Raw genomic sequence first — 23,636 nt, 5'->3', positions numbered from 1 at the left:
GGTATAGATGGCACATTCATGTAGGTGGAGAGCATCAGAAGATTAAAATCACTATGGGTGACATAGTGGGATATAAATACTGAAGCAAGCGAGGTAAGTGTGTTTTGGAAATTCACATACTTTTAAACTCTGAAAGATGTACTTCTATTATTTAAGACATTTAACTCCAATTAAACATTAAATTTTAGTGTATCTTGCTAATATCTCATTCATAAGTGATTTCTTGAAACATCTTTACTGGTATTTCAACCCATAAATATAACAAACAAGTGAAATTTTTACAATTTGTTCTGCAACTCTTTTAGCAGTTATTTGCAGATTTCCAACCATCATTTTACTCTTGTTCAATATGTTTACAGATTATCATGAGAAAGCAGATGTTGACATATGTTCAGCTAAAACATACCTTAATATGCACAGAACTTTTTAACTTACCTTGACATCTGCTTATTGTCACTTTTTTCTTCCTTCTTGTGACAACTAAAAGCTGAATCAGAACATTTCTCTGTTTCAATTTTTTTTTCCATAGGACTACATATCAAATAAAAATATGATGGAGTTAGAGAATGGTTAGAAATAAAAATATATATATATATATGTGCATTTAGGTATTCCATGCTATGAATTTTTATATACTCTTAAATTCTGAAAGCTTTACTTTTATTAGTTAAGACATTTAACATCTATCAAACATTTAATTCTGATGAACACTGTTCATATCTCATTCACTATTTATTTCAGTAAATACTCTTGATTGGTACTCTGCCACAGAAATACAATAAAAATTGAAATTCTTAAAATTTCTTCTGTAATTCTTTTTTAGCAGTTATGAAACTACTTGACAAACAGGAATAATTCTGTACCACAGCACTTACAAAGACTAACCTCCTTCAAAGTGTTTTATAGTGGCTATATTTAACCTAATAGAACTACATCTCAATATTTCAGTACACTTCTAGAAAATGTGGTGGATACTGATAAAATTTTAAGAATTATCTGAAAAAGCAGTTATTAATAAATCTCTAGTCTTAAAAATTACCACTGTTGATTCTCATTGGTATAAAATGGCTACTCAACCATGCACAGAATGAAAGATTAGGTTGCCAAGAATAAATAGTTCTAAAGTTACAATTTTCCTATACTGAAACTGTACTTCTGATAGGTACTTATCTCCTCTCACATAATTACCTATTCTTGTTCAGTAGTGCCCTCTATATGCAAAACTTTTTTCACGTGCCACAAGCCTTGAGCTCCCACGTACTCTATATTCAACATGGTTCATTTATGTCTCACATGTAAATCATTATGTGACAATCCTCCACTAATAGGAGTGCAACACACCTTCCTGATGCATGTGATTTACTCTATTCGATTCTATCAAAAATGGAAGCACCATTTTCAATGTGGAAGAAGGGTTAGAACAGGTAAATACCTATCAGAAATACATTTTCAGTACAGGAGAATTATAACTTCCGATATGGTACATTACCTCCTCTCACATAAATAGCTAGAATCACACATTGAATAGGTGGTGAGACTGGTGCTAGGGAAAGAAAGAAGCATCCTTTTAAAGCATTCGATGAACACCCTAAATGAAGAGACCGCACCACTTCTGTACCAGGTATACTCTTTGCCCATTGTGGAAAGAGGTGATGCAGACATGGGAGAAAATGGGAGGAGCACATCCAAAAGGGAGAGAACAATAATTAGATGGGAATCTGAACCACACAATATCTGAATCTCAATCCCATAGATTACGTGAATGTGAGTAAACAGGATGTGCCCCTAGATGTATAGTGACAAGGGATCAATGAACTGTACATGGTAAGTCAATTGCATCCAAAACCCAGCCACCAGGAACCAACATCTGTGCAGAGGTAGGATGAGAATCATACCATTGGTAAGTCAACTACAATCCAAAACCCAAACAATGGGAACCAACATCTATGTGGAGGTAAGATGAGAATCATGCCGTCGGTGAGTCAATTACAATCCAAAACCCAGCCACCAGAAACTGACATCCATGGGGGCAGAGGGGGGGTTAGGAAAGAGGATCAATCATACTGCCAGAAAGCCAACTACAATCCAAAACCCAGCACAGGGAATCAACATCCATGTGGGGGTAGGAAAGATGATCATACCAGCAGCAAGTCAACTGCAATCCAAAACCCAGCCATCTAGTGGGGGTAAGAAAGAGGACCATACTATCCTTATCTTCAACTCAGCAGACTGGAGGGAAATCTTGTACCCACCGATCTGTGAAGGGGACACATGATAGCAATATGATAAATTGGCTGACCAATCCAGGAACCTGATATCCTAATGATTGGCATAAGAAAGATATCCCTGTAAACACTCCCACTCAAAACCAATCTGACAGGAACCACCCCAGCACAGAAATATCTTCAGTATTTAAAGATCATTGAGGATAGCATAAAAGCAAGAACCATATTAACCTGCATGTATCACCACCACTGTGACTTACAACATGGATGGAGTGAACAAGAGTATAATTGAGCAAGGGAACAGAGACACCTGTAATATATGAGTGAGAACTTATTTTGACTGGTTCAGCTCTGAATAAAAAAAAACAGCCACTGTGAACTGACATCCATGTGGAAGTAGGATGAGGGATCCCAATCGTAGGGATGAACTGCAATTTTGATGGCTCACTCCAAAGCTACAACATTCACTCAGAAATGGAGCATCAGATTAAAGGACAACTTATATTCTACACCAGCAGAACACCACTACCCTACTCTCAATTGAATGGTTTTATCATTGTTTGTACCATATATCACTACCACATTCAGGAGGATGCCTCCATGGTCCACCAGCCCAGCAGCTTGGAAAGTAGTAAGGACTGCCATACTCCACTGGAAGAAAATGAAGGGAGAAAACATAACTATCATGAGGAAAAATCTACAAGCAATCTTGTGGAACACCCCATTTCAACAGTGAGTGTTGAGTGGCCATGGAAATTATAAATATGGAGTCAACATGTAATGATGTAAGCACAACCCCCAAGCATGCAAATGTTGAACAAAAGCCTTGACCACTCGACAAAAGACACATGGGGCCAAAGCAAGCTTGAAGGGCAGGGTACAAAATTGATAAACTACCCCATGATGAACAAACCAAAGATAGCACCTTGACAGACATGATACTTGAATATGCAGATAAGCAATCATGACGTCTACCTTGGTTATCCATAAACCTGGAGAAAAATCCAACCTGAAAGTAAGAAAATACTCCATAGTAAATCAGGGCAGAACCAAAATGTGACTGAGGCAGAATAAATCAATCACAGGCCACCAAACCTGGAGAAGGATGAGTTACAGGTTCAATGGCTTTCTGGGAGAGAAGATTTTGTACTGCCTCTGATAGTGGTAGGATCCCAAAGGGAAGGAAGTGGATGACAAGCCCCTCACATAATACACAAATAACCCACTGATCTATGGGAAAAATGCCATAGGTGAACAAAATTGGTCAGTAGAGCTCCCACTGGACTGGAACACACCGGATGGTTACCAGTATTGTTGGAAATGTGTCCATTGGCATAGAATAATATGACAAGAGGAAGAACCCCTGGAGGTAGGAACTGGTAAGGGCTAGGAAGAAGGGGGGAGAGGAAACAGTAATAACATCCCTCCCCAGAAGATTCCAACAACAGAGAAACCACACGTGTATGGAAAGAGCAAAAAAAGACAAACGTTCCAACATGGAGGTAATCAGTGAGAGGCTATCCCTCAAAAACTCTCATGATTACAGTGGAGTGCATTGGAAAGGAGTTTGATAGTAGACATGTAGAAGAGTTGATAGGGTAAGATAAAGGCAAGAAAACTGGGCATGAAATAAAAAAATAGGAGTCAGGGTCAGCCCCCCCACACGGGTAAATGCATTTCCAACTGTTGAGAATCAAGAACTGGAAATTCATTCTGGTGGTATGCTAAAACAAACTGATCTGAAGCTCGTGGAGGGTTATGCAAGCTAGCACCCTCATCCAACTGAAAGACAAAAAGTTCTACACAAACCCTAATATCTGGGGAAGGGAGGAACACAAAATACTGAGAGGAGGGGGTATCATGTAATAAAGAATGAAGGGAATTATACGAAATAGAAGAAATGGATAAAACAGGACACATCTGAAAAATCAAGTCTAAAAATGTCATATTAGGCCTAGCTGATCCTGCTGTAGGAGCATAAGAAAACACAGCAAAGTCAGCCGAAGGAAAAAGGTTGTCAAATTACTCGTCAGCAAGAACAGGTTCAGCATTTTTAGGAGGAATATGGGCAACATTAGGAGAAGTAGGTTGACTCATATAAAGATAAATCTCATGGCAGGTGAGAGCTGATAATTCCATAGCCAAGACTCTACTGCTTACCTCTCCACAGAATAAATAGCAATAGCTAGAATACCATTTCAGTTAAATGTGCAAGGGTAATATGTGAAGACATTCAATATAAGAGCAGAACTTATGTGAAATATTTACAAGAATGAATTTTCCCACACCTGTATTCCAAAGAGACTTATGATTCATCAAGCTGGTCACAACCACCAGGAATTGTCCAGTTTTAATGTTTGGGGTGGCCTGTACTACTCTTCCTGGGTTGACACCCCCTGCCCTATATCTCACCAAGAGATGCATTCACCAATTTCATATCAGTGGGATTACAGTGACCTGAAGAAGAATTCTCCATACTTAAAACTGAAATGTTATAGTAATTGATCACAGTATCAATTGATTTACTTGAACATGCTTGTGTCATAAACATTACAGGTTAGACAAAAAAGTTTAGATGACATATTTTTGGTATATTTATTTTATTTCTGGCACTATATTTTGAGATGATTCTTATTTAGGCTATAGTTTTAAGCTTCCCAAGTAGTCTCATACTTTGAGAATGGAAATGGCTTCAACATGTCTATCATAAAACTGAGGCAAAGTTATAAAAAATATTGGTGTAAAATACAACTGGCACTACCACTAATTTCCTAAAATTCTTAAGCATTATACAGTAGTCCCTCTTAGATACAACTGACCTACCTGCCATGATAAAAAAAGTTGTATCTGACAGGAAGTCGTTATTCATAGGATGAATAACCATATAACAAATGACTAAGTTCAAGCTGATGAATGGTGTCATTTATAGAAGCATTCCAATCATCCATTTGAGGTGGTGAAGTTGTCTAGCCCGAGTTCAACTGACAACACTAAAGCTTTTTCCTGGATCAACTTTTCAGAAACAGTTATGTTCTTAGCTATAGAACCAATTAAACACTAAGTTGTTAAGTTTGTGATTTGCAGTTATATGTACTTTTGTGACTTTCATGTTCGAATTAGAACTGCTTTCACATCACTCCATGATTTTACCTTTATCGGCAACAATTGTTTGAACTTCTTTTGTCAACCTACATTTCAGCAGCAATATGAACACATTTGGTACCCTTTTCGATGACTTTGATCTCTTTTTGGAGAGTGAGGTATTTATGTTTTCACTTTTCTTGAAGCATTGTGAGACTCAATCAATCTCTGTACAAAAGTTATAATATTCCTATATTGAAAATGTATATCTGATAGGTATTTATCTCTACTCACAAGAACAGCTATTCTCGTTCTGTGCTGCCCTCTATATGCAAACATTTTCTTTACACATGCCACAAGCCTTGCATTCTCCCCTTGTTGTAATTAGTACATTCCAACGCATCTCTCATGCAAATCATCCATGTGCCATCTATTAACCAATAGTACCATGCTCACATGACGCATGTAACTCCCTTTACACCCCTCTACCAAACCTTCACTTTGAAGTTTCACAGAAGGTGTGAGCACCAGAGAAGTGGGGAGGAAGGGTGAGAGGAGGTAAGTACCTATCGGAAATACATTTTCAGCATAGGAGAATTATAACTTGGATACAGTACTTACCTCCTCTCATAAGATTAGCTACAATCCCACATTGAGAAGGAGGAGGGACCGGTATGAGGGAATAACAGAAGCACCCCCAAAAGTGTCTGAAGGATACCCCTGACTATGAGAGAAAGAGATCCGGGATCAGAGTAGGGGAAACGCACCACTTCTGAGCTAGGTATACTCCTCACTCTTGGGTATAATTTGCAAAACACACAGGTGTAAATCTCGAGGTGTAGAGTGGCTAGGGCATGGCAGACTGTACTTGGCAAGTCAACTACATCCAAAACCTTCTGTATGAGGTACCAACATCCATGTGAGGATCACACCATCTTCACCTACAACCCAAGAATTGGGGATTAAGATCTGCTCCAATTTCTGGGTGCTACATAAGGTTCAACACCCTACAGCAATCAGGGACTGGCCATCCGGAATCGAAAGGATGGATTCAACTTGTGCAAAAACTTATGTTAAATGGTTCACTGAAATCCAACACCTCAATGCTGGGAACCAACATCGACACAAAGGTAGGATGAGGGCTCTCAATCAAAAGGGGTGAACTGCATGTGCAACAGATCAACTCCATGTGGTATGGAATGTGTAACAGGAGGCCACGTCAACCATTAAGGTGACGGATCAACTCAACTGTATGTGTAAATGAATGATAGGAGGCCACGTCAACCAGTTCGATGATGGATCAACTCTACAGTAATGTGAATAGTACAAGGAGGCCACATCAGCTTGTAAAGTGACGGATAACTCCAGTTGTTATGGATATTGTTAAATATGTAAATAGTATAAGGAGGCCACATCATCCAGGAAGGTGACAAATCAATTCCTGTGATAGTGTAAATAGTATTAGGATGCCACATCCACCAGCAAGGAGAAGGATCAACTCCTGTGGATGCCATGTTGCATCTACACCAGCATATCACTGCCCTACTCTCAACTGAATGGTTTTGCCAACTTGTCAGTGGAACTAATTCAGGAGGGTGCCTATATGGTCAACCACCCCAGCAACTTGCAATTGGAGAGTGGCAAGGACTCCCATACTATATTCGAAGAAGGGGGGGTGAGAATGCATTGGAGAGTCCGAAGTAACATCATCACCAAAGACAGTGCAATGGGTGAACATAGTGAGAACAGGGGAAGTAAAAACCCTATGGTATCTGGAGAAACGGAGGAATGGGAAAGGGCTGTCCTTTTTCCTAATGACCACTCCTTGGGATAGTCGGTCCGGACATAAAAGATGATCCACTATCAGATTGAAAGCACCTGGTACATGACATGAGAGAAGACATTATACTGGGCCCAGTATAAAAGATCCAAGGTCCATAAACAAAGATCTCTAGCTTGGGTTGTCAGAATGAACCATCACCAGACAGTGAGAGACGAGAGAAAGGAAGTGAGATAACACCTGACGAACCACCAAAGTTCAAGATGAGTTTGTCTGCAGACCAACAGCCCAAAGCTTAGTGGTTATTGACCCAAGCACCCCATCCCTGAAGGGAAGAGTCCATAAACAGATTGACATCTGGATGTTGGGAAGGAAATAGCACACCCACCAACTTATGGGCTTTGTCAAGCCACCACAGTAGATCGACTCTCAGGGAAGGAGGAAAGAAAATGGTAGCAGAAAGATGATCCTGTGAAGGTTCCATCATTTATGAAATGTCCACTGCAGGGATCTCATATGGGTATGACTGAGGGGAGACCAATGTGGTCATGGAAGACAACATCCCCAAAAGGGATAGAGCCTCTCGAGCAGTAAGTGACCAAGCTGAGAGGGCACGGTGAACTAAAGGTTCCATTGAACTGAGGCATAAAGGACAAGGGAGAGCTCGACTGATGTCGCTGTCAAAGAAGACCCCCAAATAAACTATGTATTAGGTGGATCGAAGGACTGACTTCTCCAATTTTATCAACCAGCCCACTCAATCTGTCACAGAAAGGAGTTGGTGTGATTGGTCAACTCCTGCTCGGAATGAGCTAGAAGTAGCCAATCGTCCATGTAATGATGAAACTGCAAACCCAAAGAATGAATATGATGGGCAAAGGCCCAAATGACGAGACAAAACACATATGAATCAAAGGCAAGTCTGAAGCGGAGATCCTGAAATTGGTAAACCACCCTGATATGAACAAACCGAAGATAAAGAAGGAATTGAAGGGCTATTGGAATGTGGACATAGGCATTGGAAACATCCATTTTTGTCATCCACAATCCTGGGGAAAATGCCCATCTAAGGGTGAGAAAGGACTTTATTGTGAACTTTGGGAGTGTGATAAAGTGGTTGAGGCATGACAAATCGATGACCAGTCACCAATCCCTGGTTTTCTTGGGGACCACGAAAAGATGGGAGTAAAACCTCTCTAAGGGATGGTGAACTGGTTTGATAGCCCGATGTAAAAGCAAATCTTGAACCACCTCTGACAGATGCTGGCAAGTCATGGAATCTTGAGGAGGAGGAAAAGAAATGGGGTGAGGAGAAACGGAAGCAGGGAAAGAAATGTGAGAATGAGTCCCACTGAAAGAACCTTTGTCACCCACTGATCCTCGACAAAGGGGACCCAGCAAGAAAGAAAATCCAAAAATTAGCTCCCACAGGCCCCGAACCCACTGGGTAGTCACCAGCACTATTGACGACACGCTGGCGATGAACTTGACAAAAAAGAAGTATATGGATTTGAAGGAACAAGTAAAGGATGGGAGAAAGAAGGATGGGAAATGAGAATATGTGGCATGGAAGGCTCCGCTCGAGACAAACAGGCCACAAAAGTTCAAAGGGTGGACTGTTGTCAGGCAGATGTTACCTGTGGCTCGATACCATGAGGGACAGTGTCAAAGACATAATGTTGAGGAAAAGGAGCAAGACATAAATCCCTGAGATAACTAGAGAGTAAATTAACATGAGCCAGAATGGAGTCCCTACTGATAAGGTTCCAACAACAAAAAAGCACATATGTAATGACAGAGCAGAGGAAGAAATATGGGAGAAAGAAGATGAAGGGTATCAGCAGAAAATCCCTCAGGATTTCTGTGGAGAACCTCCGAGAGGAGATGTATAGAAGAAAGATACTGGAGGGTAGTAAGGGTAAGACGAAGGTGAGAATATTGGGCATGTTTAAGACTAACATTAGATTTGGGAGCTGCCCCAAAGGGGTAATGAGAAACCCAACAACTGGGGATCAAAAAAGGATATTCAACCCAATGTTAAGCAAGGGCATACTGATCAGAGGCTCTTGGGGGGGGGGGGGTGCACCATACTGATCTCTTCACCTAACTGGGAGAGAAAATTATCTGCATGAACCTGAATATCAGGAGAGGGAGGAAAAACCAAACATGGTTGAGAAGAATAAGAAATAGGAGAAAGAGACAAAACATCACAAATCTGAGATACAAAATCCATAAAAGCTGAGGAAGGCCTAGGTGAATCATCAGGCTGGAACTGGGAAGGAATAGCAAACTTGGGAGGAGGAAAAAGATGATCAAAATCTTTGTCATGCTGAATAATGTCAGCAAACTCTGAAGGAGCTTGGGCAACATCAGGTCAAAGAGAGTGACCCAAGTAGCATTCAATCTCCTAACGGACAAAATCAGAAACATCCACAGTTGGGTTGTCTGTACCTGAGGTAGAAGATTGGTCATTGGTGTAACCCCCAAAGTGGTAACATTGACTTTGGAAGTCATAACTCACAAAAGACTGCACAAAATTGTCTAGTGCAGAAAAGCAACAATAATAAACTGGAAGAAATGTGATAATGTATAACAACAAAAAATCAAAAATAGAACCACTTAAAACAAAAATCAAAAATGTGTCACATGGGAAGCATAAAGTACAAAAGAGAATGTCTGTACTAAAACAGCTGCCAAACGAGAATTGAAGGTTCAGTAGAGGAGTGTAGAGGGAGTCACTTGCATCACGTAAGCATACTATGATAATATTGGTTAATAGATGAGGTATGATGATTTGCATGAGAGATACACTGGAATGTTCTAATTCCAACAGGGGGGGGGGGGAGGGGTGCAAGGTTTGTGGCATGCATAAAGAAAATGTTTGCATATAGAGAGGGCAGCACCAAACAAAAATAGCTAATCTTGTGAGGGAGGTAAGTACCGTATCGGAAATGTGATTTATTCTTTGATAAGTGTCATATTTATACAGTAACCTGCATATTAACTAGTCAACAGGAGAATTACTTTCTTACGTCATGCATCATGTGACATCTTGAGAAAACACTCATTCATACTCGCCAAAACACTCACATTTCAACCATTGTAATGAAGCACTAATTGCTGTTGAAATTTTATTTTTTCTCTGATCACAATGAATAATCACAGTAGAGTTTGGTGTAACTTCTAATCGCTCGCCCATTGCGGACATCAACAAATTACAGTTGAATCATCACCGATTCAGATTAGAATACATACATGTACATGGAAAATCAAAGAAATGAACCTACAACATGTTTATATGCTTTTATTGAAATGAAGAAAAGACATTATAGAAAGGCCGTTATCCAACCTTCCACCCAATAATCAGTCATATGTTGCATTTGTCAGAAAGTCATTCTCATTCATGGGAAGTCAGATCAATCTAAAATCCTTCATGCACTGAAAAAAGTTGTATCTAAAATAAAGCTGTTATTGGGAGGGGTTGTATCCACCAGGGAATTCTATATTATAAAAGCAGTTTGGAGACTTACCTCAGAAATTCTTGTGTAAAGTCATTAGAGCTAGGAAATTAATGAAATTTGCTACTTGAAAAATTGTCTGGTTCATTAATTAACAAATTATTCAATTAATCTCATGAGAAGTAGATTATTGGAATAATTGAAAACAGACATGCAATTTGACAAAGTTTTTGAGAGGCAAAGTGCATACCCAGTTCTGCTCTTGGTGAAAGCCTGACATATCTAGTGAAAGTCTGCAAGTAAAAGTGAACTCTCAGTCCACAATAAGCTTTTTTTTTCGAAGTTCTCGTAATGCACTTTAAATGTCTTACCGCAAAACTTTTGTTGGTTATTTTAAGGAGACTGCACTCCTCCATCCTTTTTCTCTTGAAAACATGGAAAACAATCACAAATTAACTAAAAATGAGCAAAATCTCTGCAAGTACTTTCAGTAGCATTGATTCTCCATGTGAAGTAACAAGACAAAATTTTAACTCCCACACTGACAAAAAGTAGGAAGGGGTGGCACAGCTGAACACTCATGAAAAAATTCAGATAGAACAATGAATTAATAATGGGAATGATACGTAACATATAAACTATTGAAACATATCCCGTAAACAAAGGACTGACAAACATCAAATGGACAAAGTATTAAAATTTTGCTAGTCCACAAAGAATGTAAAAATAGCAAATGTGCCAACTGACAGAAATTACCAAGAAAACGCAATAAGAAGCAATTTCTAAGGTACCAGACAGAGAAAGTAACCCAGATGGTAAGGTTACAGTATTAAGACCTACACTGAGTAAAATTAGAAGAAGATATATTCTTAATAATGACGAAAAAATTATTCAAAGAGAATAAAGAATTATTTGTTACTAGTAGTAATGATATGGAAGGTACAAACTAACCAAACATACCCAACTAACAAAGTACTGATATATGAAATGGACAAATTATCTAAATGTACCCAGTTTACAAAGTACGTAATAAAAATGAACATTACAGAGAAATCACATAAATAATCAATATATAAAATAACATTCCATGAAGTTAATCAAGACGACAAAGGACACGTAATGAAGTCCGACACAAACGTAAATGGGGATGTGAAGGCACATAGTTAACAAATACGTTATAAAATACAAATAGAACAATGAATTATATTTTACAGGTAGTAATGATAAATAAGGTACAAACTACTGAAACATACCAAGTTAATACCGTACTTATAAATAGAAATGGACAAACCATTTGAAAAATTTCCCACAAATCTCCTGGAAGAACCTAAAGCTGGAGGAAGAAAGGAGGAGAAGAACAAGACATGGTGGCCGGCAATTGGAGGAAGATGCCTGAAAAAGAAAAGACCAAAGTGGCAACTCAATGAGTGTCTTCCACCTCAAAAACAGTGTCACGTTGAAAAGAAGAAGAAAATGCCAGCTGAACATAAGTCTCTTAACTCCCTGCGTATTTCCTCAGCAGATAAAGTCGACCCAGAGTCCTGGGAAGTCCTGCCATGTGCATTGTCGCCTGTCACGGGAATATCACTGACCACCACAGGAAACCTCAAATTCATACTAAAACATGTAGAATTCAAGAACGAGAAAATTTTGAATGCAAATTCAAGGAAACAAATGAAATAAAACATGAAAATTATAAATTGGTGAATAAACTTCATTAGAAATGGCAACAAAGCACAGTCAAAAACTGGAGTCATACTTGCAAAAATTAAACACACGTCTAAACTGTGTCATGCCAATAAAGAAAGTCATGATTGAGCAGGAATAGCAGAGGGAGCTAGCTGTTCTGTTATAGGTGGCACAATACCATTAGAGAACAGTAATCACATGATATGTACATGTTCAGAAATGGCACGAAACTAGTGGGGTATAAAGAGTAGTGTACTAATTACTAAAAATTGTTTTTGCAATGCTTAAAGGGCACACAATGATCGAAATAATCTTTGTGTGAGAGCAGGTAAGTCCATTTCGGAAAAGTACTGCAGACATGGGGTCAAAATAGACTTGTTTGTAATTTATATTTTTTTTGCTAATCTTTTATTGAGGTTACAAAGTCGGTCATATCGAACCAATCCATACAGAAATACACTAGTGAATATAACAAATAAAATATAGTGTTTTTTTACAAAACATTTGATAATTATCTGGAAATTATAAAGATTTCGCATGTGAAATTTGAAAATGTTCTAATGCATTAAAGTATTTTTAATCTTAAAATCAAAATTGCTTTGCATGTTGGATAGTCAACATTCTGAAAGAAAGTTTGCGATAAAATCTTTAATTAAAAAATCTTAGTACTTAATTTAAATGAATTAATGTATGCAGTACATTCAAAATTTAATTAAACCACTTTACTATCAATGTATTTTAATACTTAATTAACATCAAGTATGTTATAATTTCAATTTTTATGTTAACTAAGTTTTGTTCATCTATTTAAGAAGAAACATCTAAAACTGCAGTTTTTGCTATCATGTAACGTGCACACAGTTACAATTCTCAAATTTTAAGAGCTCTTATACAAACCAACTTAAAGAGCCTGACCAGCCAATCCGAATGAGCAGCCTTCTGAAAGAGAAGGAAGGTTGCAGCAAGTGAGGACAGAACCCTGAAAGGCAGATAAAGCCTTTAACACAAGACCAAAGTTATGTTAGCTATTGCCGCTGATACGTGCATTGGCTAAAACATTGAAACAAATTCATTTTATTGGAGCTGGCATGTGTTAGAAGTCAGTTGTGACAACACTTGTGTGAGGGTCTCTTCTTGTAGAATATTTGCTTGGTTGTAATTTTTTTTTATTTTATATATATTTTCTGGTTGCCTTTTATAAAATGAATATAAATAGTGCTTCTTCCAAGCACATGCTAAAATAAGAATTCAAAACCCCACAAAACTTTGACAGTGAAGAATTACTGGATTTATAGGTAAACAAGCTATTGGGCCAAAGGTGTCTCACTTAAAAGGAAAGGAGAGGAAACAGGAAACAAGGTAAAAAAAATAACAAACCTGGCTGATCAACTCCAGGAAAGGAGAATGAATCCTGGGTGCATTCACTGGAGCTAATCATGACTGAGTGGCATAAGATTCGGGAAGAAACAGGCTGTCGAAACCATTTGTTCTCTTATTCAGGTACTCCTGAACAGGGCATGACAGGATAATCTTCAGGCAGGTCTGAAAACCGCATGAAAGTAGCCAACTCCCAGCAAACCAAGGCTGTAATGTCTCCTGCAGATAACTGCAGACCCAAAGCCATTGTAGACGAAGTAAGGGTAACTTCTGTAGGACAAGTAGTAGTAGCAGTAGTAACATTAAGCTCCGAATTCATGACAATTATGAGTGGAAATAGGACAAAATCCACACAGGGAGCTCAAAAATAATTATTATAGACACACAATATTAACATGTATAAATGATAAGTTAGAGAACTGAAATGTAACAAACTAAGAAAAAAACTAAGTTCTCCAAAACACAAGAAACTGGTTTAAATTCTGTGAGTAAATTTCAAGCAAAAAACACATCTAAACACCACAAGTGCCATTGACAAATGAAGTTGAGCTAATCTGCATAGAGGGAGTCAGCTGTGCTAGAAGTTGTGTTGTACTCCTATTGGTGAAGTGTTGTTGCATGCTCACGTGAGGGTAGATGGGAGTATCAAGGCTAGTGGAAAGCAAAAATTTGCATAGATAGAGGGCAGTACAAGTCAATAAACTGTAACATGAGAAGAGGTAAAATATTGTATCAGAATTACCTATGCAACTATGTATTAGGTTAATTAGAAACATATTATAATTTTGATGTTTATCTAGAATGGCTAGCATAACCACATACATGTCTAGGAGCAAACACTTGGGGGGGGGGGCAAGAAGAGTAAGAATAATGCTCTCAAGTTAAATCTTAATACCTACATTGTGAGATGACTGGTCAGGTCACAGTGTGCAAAGCACATCCAGCATGCAAGCCATGCTACTGCTAGGGGGTTTTGGGTGCATGTTCCCCTAAGAAAATTGCGAGTTAAAAACATTGGTTCTACATAAATTTAAGATTGGAAAACCTCCAGGGTGGGGTATAAGCCAGTTCTGGAGGGGCAAACACCCTCCCCCCAAATCTGCCTATGAACATAATGCATATTGAATTTTATCTATCTATATATATATTATGAACTGCCTAAGACATATCACCTTATGTGATTTAAGTTTTAAACAGTATCTATTTATAATTATTCATAGAAGTTATAATATACTATTTATAATGCTTTCTGAGAATTTGGTTAAAATAAACACATTTTAGGAGACTTATATATGGTATAAATTTTACTCCTGATTGCTAGATACTGATGATCTGATTCAGTAAAGACACTAAGCTAAACATAAATACATTTCAATAACGATAACTTAAGATAAATGTTTGTTTATTCTAACCAAGGCTTCGGCTTATGCCTTTTTCAGGGGTCTATGAATGTCACAGGTTACAAAACTTATCTTACATTATAGTAACTGACAAGAATATAAAACTACAACAATATAATGGAACAGCACAGGATGAAAGGTACTAAGAGTATTGTTGAATGGGTTAGAGTTGCAGATCATAAAAGTAAATGCTAAAAAGACTAAATGAGTAAAAAATAAAATAAGTATTATAGGAACAAGGCTTGTATCTGTTAATGGAAGGACATTTAGATTAAATCAAAAGTGTCTTTATATTTTCTGTCACAAAAGTTGTCACAAAGTCAGGCTTATAGGATGCTTTGACAAATGGCAAAAGTTAATCAAATCGGTCAGTTAAGATCTTTAAACATTCTTTTTTCTTTTTTTTTCGAGTTTTTTCATGGTGAGCTTCATAAACTGAGCTATAAATTATACATACAATATATCTAATGACATTTTTTTTTATCAAAAATGTGTCAAATCCTATGCATCCATTAGGCCTTTATAGCTCAGTTTATAAAGCTCACCATGAAAAAGGTTAATTTTTATACAACTGTTTAAATATTCTAAATGACAGATTTGATGAAGTTTTGACAGCTTGTTTTACACATGCAGTTGTCAAAGAATCCTATAAGCATAAGCCTGACTTGAAATTCTATTGGGTTTCAGTGTTCTATAAGTATAATACTGATTACATTAAATTAATAGACATCCTGAAGATTTCAGTTTGTCCTATGGGACTGACTTCAAACCTACACTGTCTCCTATAGGATTTCAGTTTGTCCTATAACAGTATAAGACTAGTGCCAGTAGTAGTAATGGTTCTTAACTTATGGAATATAATGATGTCCTTTAGTTACCCTATAATATCCTATTCAATTCTTTAGGATGCCTTACAGAATTTTATAGAACTCTTGTAGTAAGCAAAATCCTTAAAGAACTTAATCAGTTTAAGAATCTCTTTTTTTATCTGTAAAACTAAAAACCATGTATGTACAAAAATTATTTAACACATGCTTGAGCGATATTCCATTTCTCTATACTGACACATTACTTAAAATATTTTAAGTTAAAATAATGGTGCAATATTGCTCTTATTACACTTTGAAGTCAATTTAATTTCAGAAACCCACAACATTAGACAATAGATTAAATAGTTGTGTAGACAGTAGAGCAGAACTAGAAAACAAACATGTCTAATTCCGAAATTGTAATATAACTTATAACTATAAGTTACTTAATACTAAATCTTGTTTTACCTTTTATAATTAATATTAAATGTTTACAAATTTTAGTAATTATTATTAATGTTTAACGATAACATACCTCTGGTACGTCAATCCGTCGTTTTTTTCTCTCACTTTTAGAATAACTGCGTTTGTTGACATTTTCTTTTGTTCGGCTATTTTGCACTGCTTCTTCTGTTTTAGGTTTTGAAATAACCGAGATTATTATTATGCCTGAGGTTAAAGTATACTGTATTATAGTGTATAGCCAAGTTGTGACTGAAGATGAGAGAATAATCTTAAATTAATCGATCACTCAAAATAACATTACACTATACGCTTCAATTACTTGTCAATCTTCGATAATACCTCAATAATATTGTTATAATAATAACGTTAATGACATAATTAACTGACCATGTCACTAAAAAATAGCAATTTGTAAAGCAGTTAATATTGGTTACGACGCTACTTTAGTCGTTAAACTGATGTTTCTATGTTTAGTGAATCACAAATACAATAAAACTGCATCTAAATGTACCAAATGAAATAAACTATTACGGTATAACTATAAATTGTATAATTAAGTTAACACTGTACCAAAACTTCGAAGCTAACAAACGAAAGATAGCTGTTTCGCGCCAAAACTATATTTATGAGCGTCACCTTTTTAATCTCAAAAATTTTATATTATTTAGCAATACAATTCTTGAAATTACTTACTTCACAAAATACCTGCTCATACATTTAAAGGATATACATGTCACTGAAAACGCATTATTTTCTGATAAATATATATAAATCTTATCTTTTTGTGACGTCACACTAGAAGCGGACAGTTTAAAAACATTTGAGAATTAAGTCAGATGTGGTAACGTTAGGCTACAGTGAGCGATGTGAAGTTTACAATAATATCTAATCTTTGGATTTTTCTTAAGTAATAGTCTATTTGGACAGGACTGAGAAAGTGTTTCCGTACAAGTACGTTTGTCACACTCAGTATCATCACATTAGTTACAGATAATTATTTCGATGGAAAGACTGTTTAAGTGATTACTTAACGATAACAACAATACTTTTGTAAGGCGTGCCCAAATAAATCGCGCGTGACTATATGAGTACATCATTCTGTACAGTACTGCATCTTGCAAGTACCATTTTTGTTTTAGTTATCTCAAATATTATTCATGTATACACAACAGTACTTTTATTTCTTATCAAATTTTAAAACACGTATTTTTCTGTGATGAAAAATCATTATTAATGTAAAATCGTAGGCTATATTTATAAAAACATTTTATATCATATGGACTTGTGTTGTTAAATATTGAATATGATATATTTATAATTGATAAAGTTGTGTATTTATGGGTATATAAAAATTTACCTTCTAAACTATATAGCGTACACTAAAATTTAACTAAGTAACAGTTATCTAGTTAAAGATGCATTACAATAGTGTATGGTCATAGATATGTATTAAGTATGCATATAACTTATAAAAATTACACTTAATTTAAAAATGGGTGTTTGCATGAGAATATTAGGATTTTGTGCTATCAATATCATATTAATAGTTTTCATTTGAGAGATTTGTCAGAGAGATAAATCCTTATAAAACTTGAATTTGATAGTGAACTCAAGCCAAGTGTATTGCTTATTATTGTTGATCATTTATCCATATTCACATTCATTTAAATTTGTGAAACTAAGAAATGACTGTGAACCATAAATAATAAAGAAATAACCAGCAAATTGGTTAAATTTGTAGATGATATTAAAGTGATGGTATTTCAAATTTTAATAACGATGCCAAAGTTATGTTGAAAGATATAGATTATTTGGTGAGCTGGCAGATGTAATGTAATATTAATAAAATAGGTTATGCAATATGGTTATCGCAACATTAATTAATCTTATAATCTTTTTGGTAAAGCTCTTGATGAATTTGATTAGAAAAAGATCTAGACTTAGCAATTACATAATCCCTTAAACTTTCTAGATAATGTATATAAGCTAAAAGGCAAACTGTGTAATATTATCCTTATGGGTTTTATTTAATAAATGCACTGGAATCGTAAGTGTGAAACATAAGGTTTATTAACAGCAACCATTTTGTACATAACTCTACTGTTCTATACTCATGGAACTCTTGTGATGTTAGTAGGTCGTCAAGAAATTAATGTCTTTTTTTTATATGAAAAAAACCAAACCTATATATATCAAAATAAAATATTTATTAAATGAAATAATCTCCATTCTTATCAATGATGCTTTTCCATCTTACAATCAGGTTGTTAATGGCCTGACTGAAGAAATCACTTGGCTTTGAAGCAAAAAACATGTTGATATCCTCTTTAACACCTTCCACATTTGCATATGTTTTCCCATTAAGATGATGTTGCAGCAAATGAAAAAGATGGTAATCTGATGGTGCCATATCTGGAGAATATGGTGGGTGGGGGGAGAACTTCCCAACCAAACTCCATAATCTTGTATTGTGTCAAACGTGCCACATGTGGATGTGCATTGTCATGAAGAAGAAGAACACCTTTCCAATTCACGAATGAAGGGTGTTTCTGATGAAGGTTTTGATTTAAACGTTCCAGTTGCTGACTATAGATCTCTGTGTTGACAGTCAATGTGGATTGAGGAGTTAGAAATGAATTACTCCTTTGATGTCCCACCAAATGCAAAGCATCACTTTCTGCGGATGGAGTCCAGGTTTTGGGGTCGGAAGTGGTTTTGTCTGGGAATGAGCCATTGTTTTTGGCATTTAATATTCACATAGAGAATCCATTTTTTATCACTGGTGACAATTCTGTCCAAAAATGGTTCTCGCGCATTATGTGCCAGAAGAGATAAAGCAACATTCACACATTGGAAACGATGATCATCGGAGAGTTCATTAGGCACCCAAACACCTTCTTTATATAGTTTTCCCATATTCCTTAGATGTTTACATATTGTTTCATGAAAGACATGCAATTACAGGGCCATTTCACAAGTATGTTGCCTTGGGTTAGACTCAACAAGCGTCTTCAGAGCATCAATATCAATTCCAACATGTCGGGCTCTGCCATCACAGATTTTAAGGCTAAAGTCACCTGAATGAAATTTGCTGAACCATCGTTGATACTTACAAAGATTCAAAACATCTCCATAAACCTCTTTGATAATCTTTGTGGCTACAGATGCGTTGTTTCCCTTCTTGTATTCAAACAGCATTACATGCCAAATGTGTGTCTCGTCATGTGTCATCACTATAAGGGAATAGAGTATACTAAACTTCATACATTATATAGGCTACACTAACGTGACGGTTAGGTGGTTCGTTTAACTATTATACATGATGTACATTTTTTGGGATGTGGTTAATGACAGTGTTCAAAAACGTGACAATTTCTTGATGATCTAATACATACATCTAATAGGTGGCACAGGCTCGTGCACCATTATTAACTAATACTATATCTCCTTTTCTTTGATAGAAAACAATACATCCATTTTCTGTAAGTATAACTTTTCCATTACTCATCATTAATATAATACTTGAAAAAATTACACTTCTTACTAGAATGATAAAACCATGTAACTGCAGAAGGATGAGGTAGACTTCACATTCTTTTGACTGGGTGTGGATTTTTTTTCCCCCATTACATATCACTCATGGGTAAGACACTATTTTATAAAGTCTTTCATATACATTTTTGCATATCTCTCCCGAGATGGCTATCTCCTTTGGATAGAAACATCTAGTAGAAATTTGTCTAACTCATTTCCTGAAGTGCCATACATGTTCTTTGTCTCCAGTTGAATTTCAGAAGGTTTAGCTGAATCAGTGTGAATTGGGAACAAGTGGCATTAATTCAGTTCATTAAATGTGTTAATGAAATGTGAGTGAAGAGTAACTACTTGTTTCACTAATGTCCCCTTTACTTTTGTATGTCTCACCCAAATATAGTAATCAATTTGTTGTTTCTCATGCTTTGTGGTATTGACTGAAGTCTTCTAACTGAGATGTCTTGATATTCTACTCCTTTTTGAGCTTAGAAAACTGGACATTTTGGATCCAGATGTGAAAATATGAACAGTACGGGAGTGCACAAGTTCCTACCTATAAGAAATTCTGCTGGACTGTGTCCATTTTATAAGTGTGTTGCTCAGTATGCCATTTTAAATTTATGAATAAATGTCAGTCTCTAATAAACTTGCTTGATTATAATATAGTATTATGATCATGCTCAAAGAATGAAGCCCTCTGCCAATAGGAGGGCAACACATCCTCTGTGCACAGTAAAACTCATAAACATTAATGTTAAAACAAACAAAAGCTCATTCTTTTTTTTCTTTTTTTTTTGGCACTGCTTTGTTCAAATGTGTTTTTTCTTAATAATTAACAGAATTTCTGACCTTGTTATTTTAAGCTTTTATTACTATTCTTAGTGTAGCCTTTCTTTCCTTTAGTTTCATGGTTATGGAAAAGAAAGATACCAAATTTTAAACATTTCAGTTAGAACTTTCATTCGAGTTATATTGAATTTGATTTTTTCCTTTTAATTTAATTTGTACTTTTAGGACATGTGTTCCAGTGTCTGTGCAATGTCTTCTTTGACAGTATAATTTCCTGTTGTTTTATCATCCATTTTCAAGCTCTTCCATTTGGTACAGTGTTGGCCTCTTAAGTCTTCAACCACATTATCAGGGCGATTCCATTGGCTTCTCCTGTCCCACTCTGGAGAAGAATCATACCTCCCTTCTTCTACAGGAAGCTGTTCATCTTGGGTGCTCTTCACTCCCATTCAATACCTTGTTCATCTCAGAGTTTTCTTCCATTTCTTTCTCAGCCATGCTCAACATTTACCCATCCACTTGCAAGCTCTGGAACTACTGGTCATCAAGGTTTGCACCTCTCATACTCATGCTACATGAGAAGTTCTGTAACTTTTGGGGACCATGGCTTCACTGGAACCACTTATCCCATTGAGTTGTACTCATATATATTTCTCCAGTGGTCCTTGCTCAACCAGTGAAACTACTCATTGAATCCATTGACCTCAATGGATTGACTGTTTCTTCCTCTACATGAGGATCTGTCTTGATGTCTGGACAAATCTAATATCACTATAGGTTTTCCATTACTGACACCCAGACCAGAACTACACCTCTTCACTAGGTACTGTGTTATTGCCAGAAGTCTTTCCAGGACATCATGCCAGTTCAGCCTTTTTTTGCTGGAGCTATTTTTGGAATAGTCTGTCAACTGTGTTCCTGCTTGTTAATAGTTCTGACATTTTGAGCCATCTTCCAATTGCAACTCTGTGATCTTTGCTAGTTTCGTGTTTACACAGAGATGTGCTAAGGTTTTTCAATCTAACAAACCATGATTCGCAATGGATGATACTGATGATGGGAACAGCATACATACAAAACAAATGATAGAATCCTTGCTCTTAGATAAACAAACCAATGCCAGTCATATGATTTTTCATTGCACAACAGTTAAGTGTAGTGAAATATACTGAAATGGCAGTTCTCAACAACATTTGGTAACTCTTAATCATTTATTTGGACACAAACTGGACCTTTTTTAATTATATAAGTAAAATGGTTATGATGTAATGGCATTTTTCAATCCCTAGGATCATCCCAATTGATGGACTGTACTGATGACTCTATTGTCATTTCAGTTTGGGGTGGCGAAGATGAGGACGATGACTCAGGCATGCAAGATTCTGCATCACTGTGAAGCATATTAGCATAATAAATTTTACCTAGAGAGTCTTCATAACTCATTTCACTTTCCAAGGCCCCTCCATCTCTCCTGCTGGAATGAGATCCACACTCATAGCCTGAACCTTTACTTTCTTTTCAAGATGAAATATCATCTGTCCACTTTAAGAATTTAATCAGCAAACTGGATAGCTTTTGTAGTGCCTGTTCCATGGCCAACTTTTTCTCCTTTTTTCAGCACCGGACATGTACTTCCTTTTATTACTCGACTCGTCCCTCCTTGAATCTGCCATCATTCACCTATCCCTATTCTTTATTATTAATAAGCCTTTTCTGTTGAAGCCTACAATATAATTCTGCAAATAATAAGTATTTTAATTGGCATGGTTACAGTTCCACTTGTACTAAAATTCAGTTGAAGACATTTTTAGAAGATTGAAAAGTAATCACTCTCTATGTCACTCTAATCACTCTCTCATGTCAATTCTCTAAAAGACATTCATTAATAATATCTGACATTGATTTCACAATATGGAAAAAAAACACTAAACCCAATTATAAATTTTTGTCACTAATATTACATTTTGTTTACCCTTTGACGGAGGTACTTTGACATTTGTACTTCATGCCATCTGACTGTGGAATTCGTAAAGTTAATGTTATCTGGGGCCAAAATCATATTAATTTTATTAATTACTAGATGTCAATTACCTACATAATTTGACTATTACAAATTATATCACATTGACATTGTTATGTAATAAATAATATGTCAACAAATATAAATATTTTTACCAGTAAACTAAAAAGTAAATACCCAAATCGTTTAGATGTTTATTGTGACAAACATTACCTACAACATACCACATTCCATAGATGATCTAAATTGTAGAAGGAAACTGTTATAACTGATACAAGCTTATCCAACAAGATAACGCAGTCCAGATATCTAAACTGATATATAGTGTGAGAGAGCAGTAATTACGTAAAGAACATTTATTTGTAGATAAATACCTATATCATGATTAGCTACATATGCATATTAACATTCCAGAAAAGACTGTCAGGTCTTGGCAATTCTCTGTTTGTTAACAATCCAGTACATGGTGCCAGATGTGTGACAAGTGAAATCAAGTATGATTTTTGTTAAATGTAAAACCTGTAAAATGTTACACAAATATATTTTTTTTCATTATCTGGGTGTTCTTCATAGGAGGATTAATTTTAGTCTGAAAGGAATAACTATCTCTTGGCCTAGGCAACACAAGTTAAAACAACAATCAGCTATGGAAAGCAATGTTAAAAGATGTGATTGTGAGCCTTAAATAATGACAGTTACAATTTACCTTAAATATCAATTGCATTTGATAGCTCGGACACAGATCACGACACCGCATCACCAGTGTGACCACACTTACAGCATAACAGATTGTACACACAAAGCTGTCAAAATCACTAAAATGAGTTCTGGTTCTGAGGAACAATGTCCTTAGTTTTCTATTTATTTATTTTTTCTGTCCACCGAGTTGAGCTTGCATCCTTGCCGTGAGACATGTTGGACAGGGTGCCTTATTGCTCGGAGCTCTAGGTGGTGGTCTACTTTGCTTACCCCTAAAGCTGTCAGTGGCTGTGTGAAGAGGTGTGATATC

At 36.2% G+C, this 23,636-nt stretch overlaps 1 protein-coding gene across 7 annotated transcripts in view; it reads right to left on the bottom strand.

The window, feature by feature from the left end:
• LOC106467925 (histone RNA hairpin-binding protein-like) overlaps positions 1-17,086 on the bottom strand; it is a 42,877-nt gene extending 25,791 nt beyond the window's left edge. For 2 of the 7 annotated variants that reach the window (XM_022396144.1, XM_022396146.1), the window contains exons 1-3: positions 16,978-17,086; positions 16,355-16,449; positions 436-531 (exon numbers count right to left, since the gene is read on the bottom strand). In XM_022396144.1, coding sequence (XP_022251852.1) covers positions 436-531; positions 16,355-16,449; positions 16,978-17,001 — 215 coding nt within the window. In that variant the 5' untranslated portion in view covers positions 17,002-17,086. Of the gene's footprint in view, positions 1-435; positions 532-4,513; positions 4,683-15,888; positions 15,951-16,354; positions 16,450-16,854; positions 16,885-16,977 lie in introns of those variants that run through there. The other 5 variants (XM_022396145.1, XM_022396148.1, XM_022396147.1 and 2 more) reach the window with 5 other exon arrangements.
• Positions 17,087-23,636: the final 6,550 nt, after the last annotated feature.

This window comes from Limulus polyphemus, unplaced genomic scaffold, assembly GCF_000517525.1.
Source record: "Limulus polyphemus unplaced genomic scaffold, Limulus_polyphemus-2.1.2 Scaffold2798, whole genome shotgun sequence".
Taxonomy (NCBI): domain Eukaryota; kingdom Metazoa; phylum Arthropoda; class Merostomata; order Xiphosura; family Limulidae; genus Limulus; species Limulus polyphemus.
Note: the sequence above shows the minus strand (reverse complement) of the source record. Positions and strands in the feature narration are given on the sequence as shown.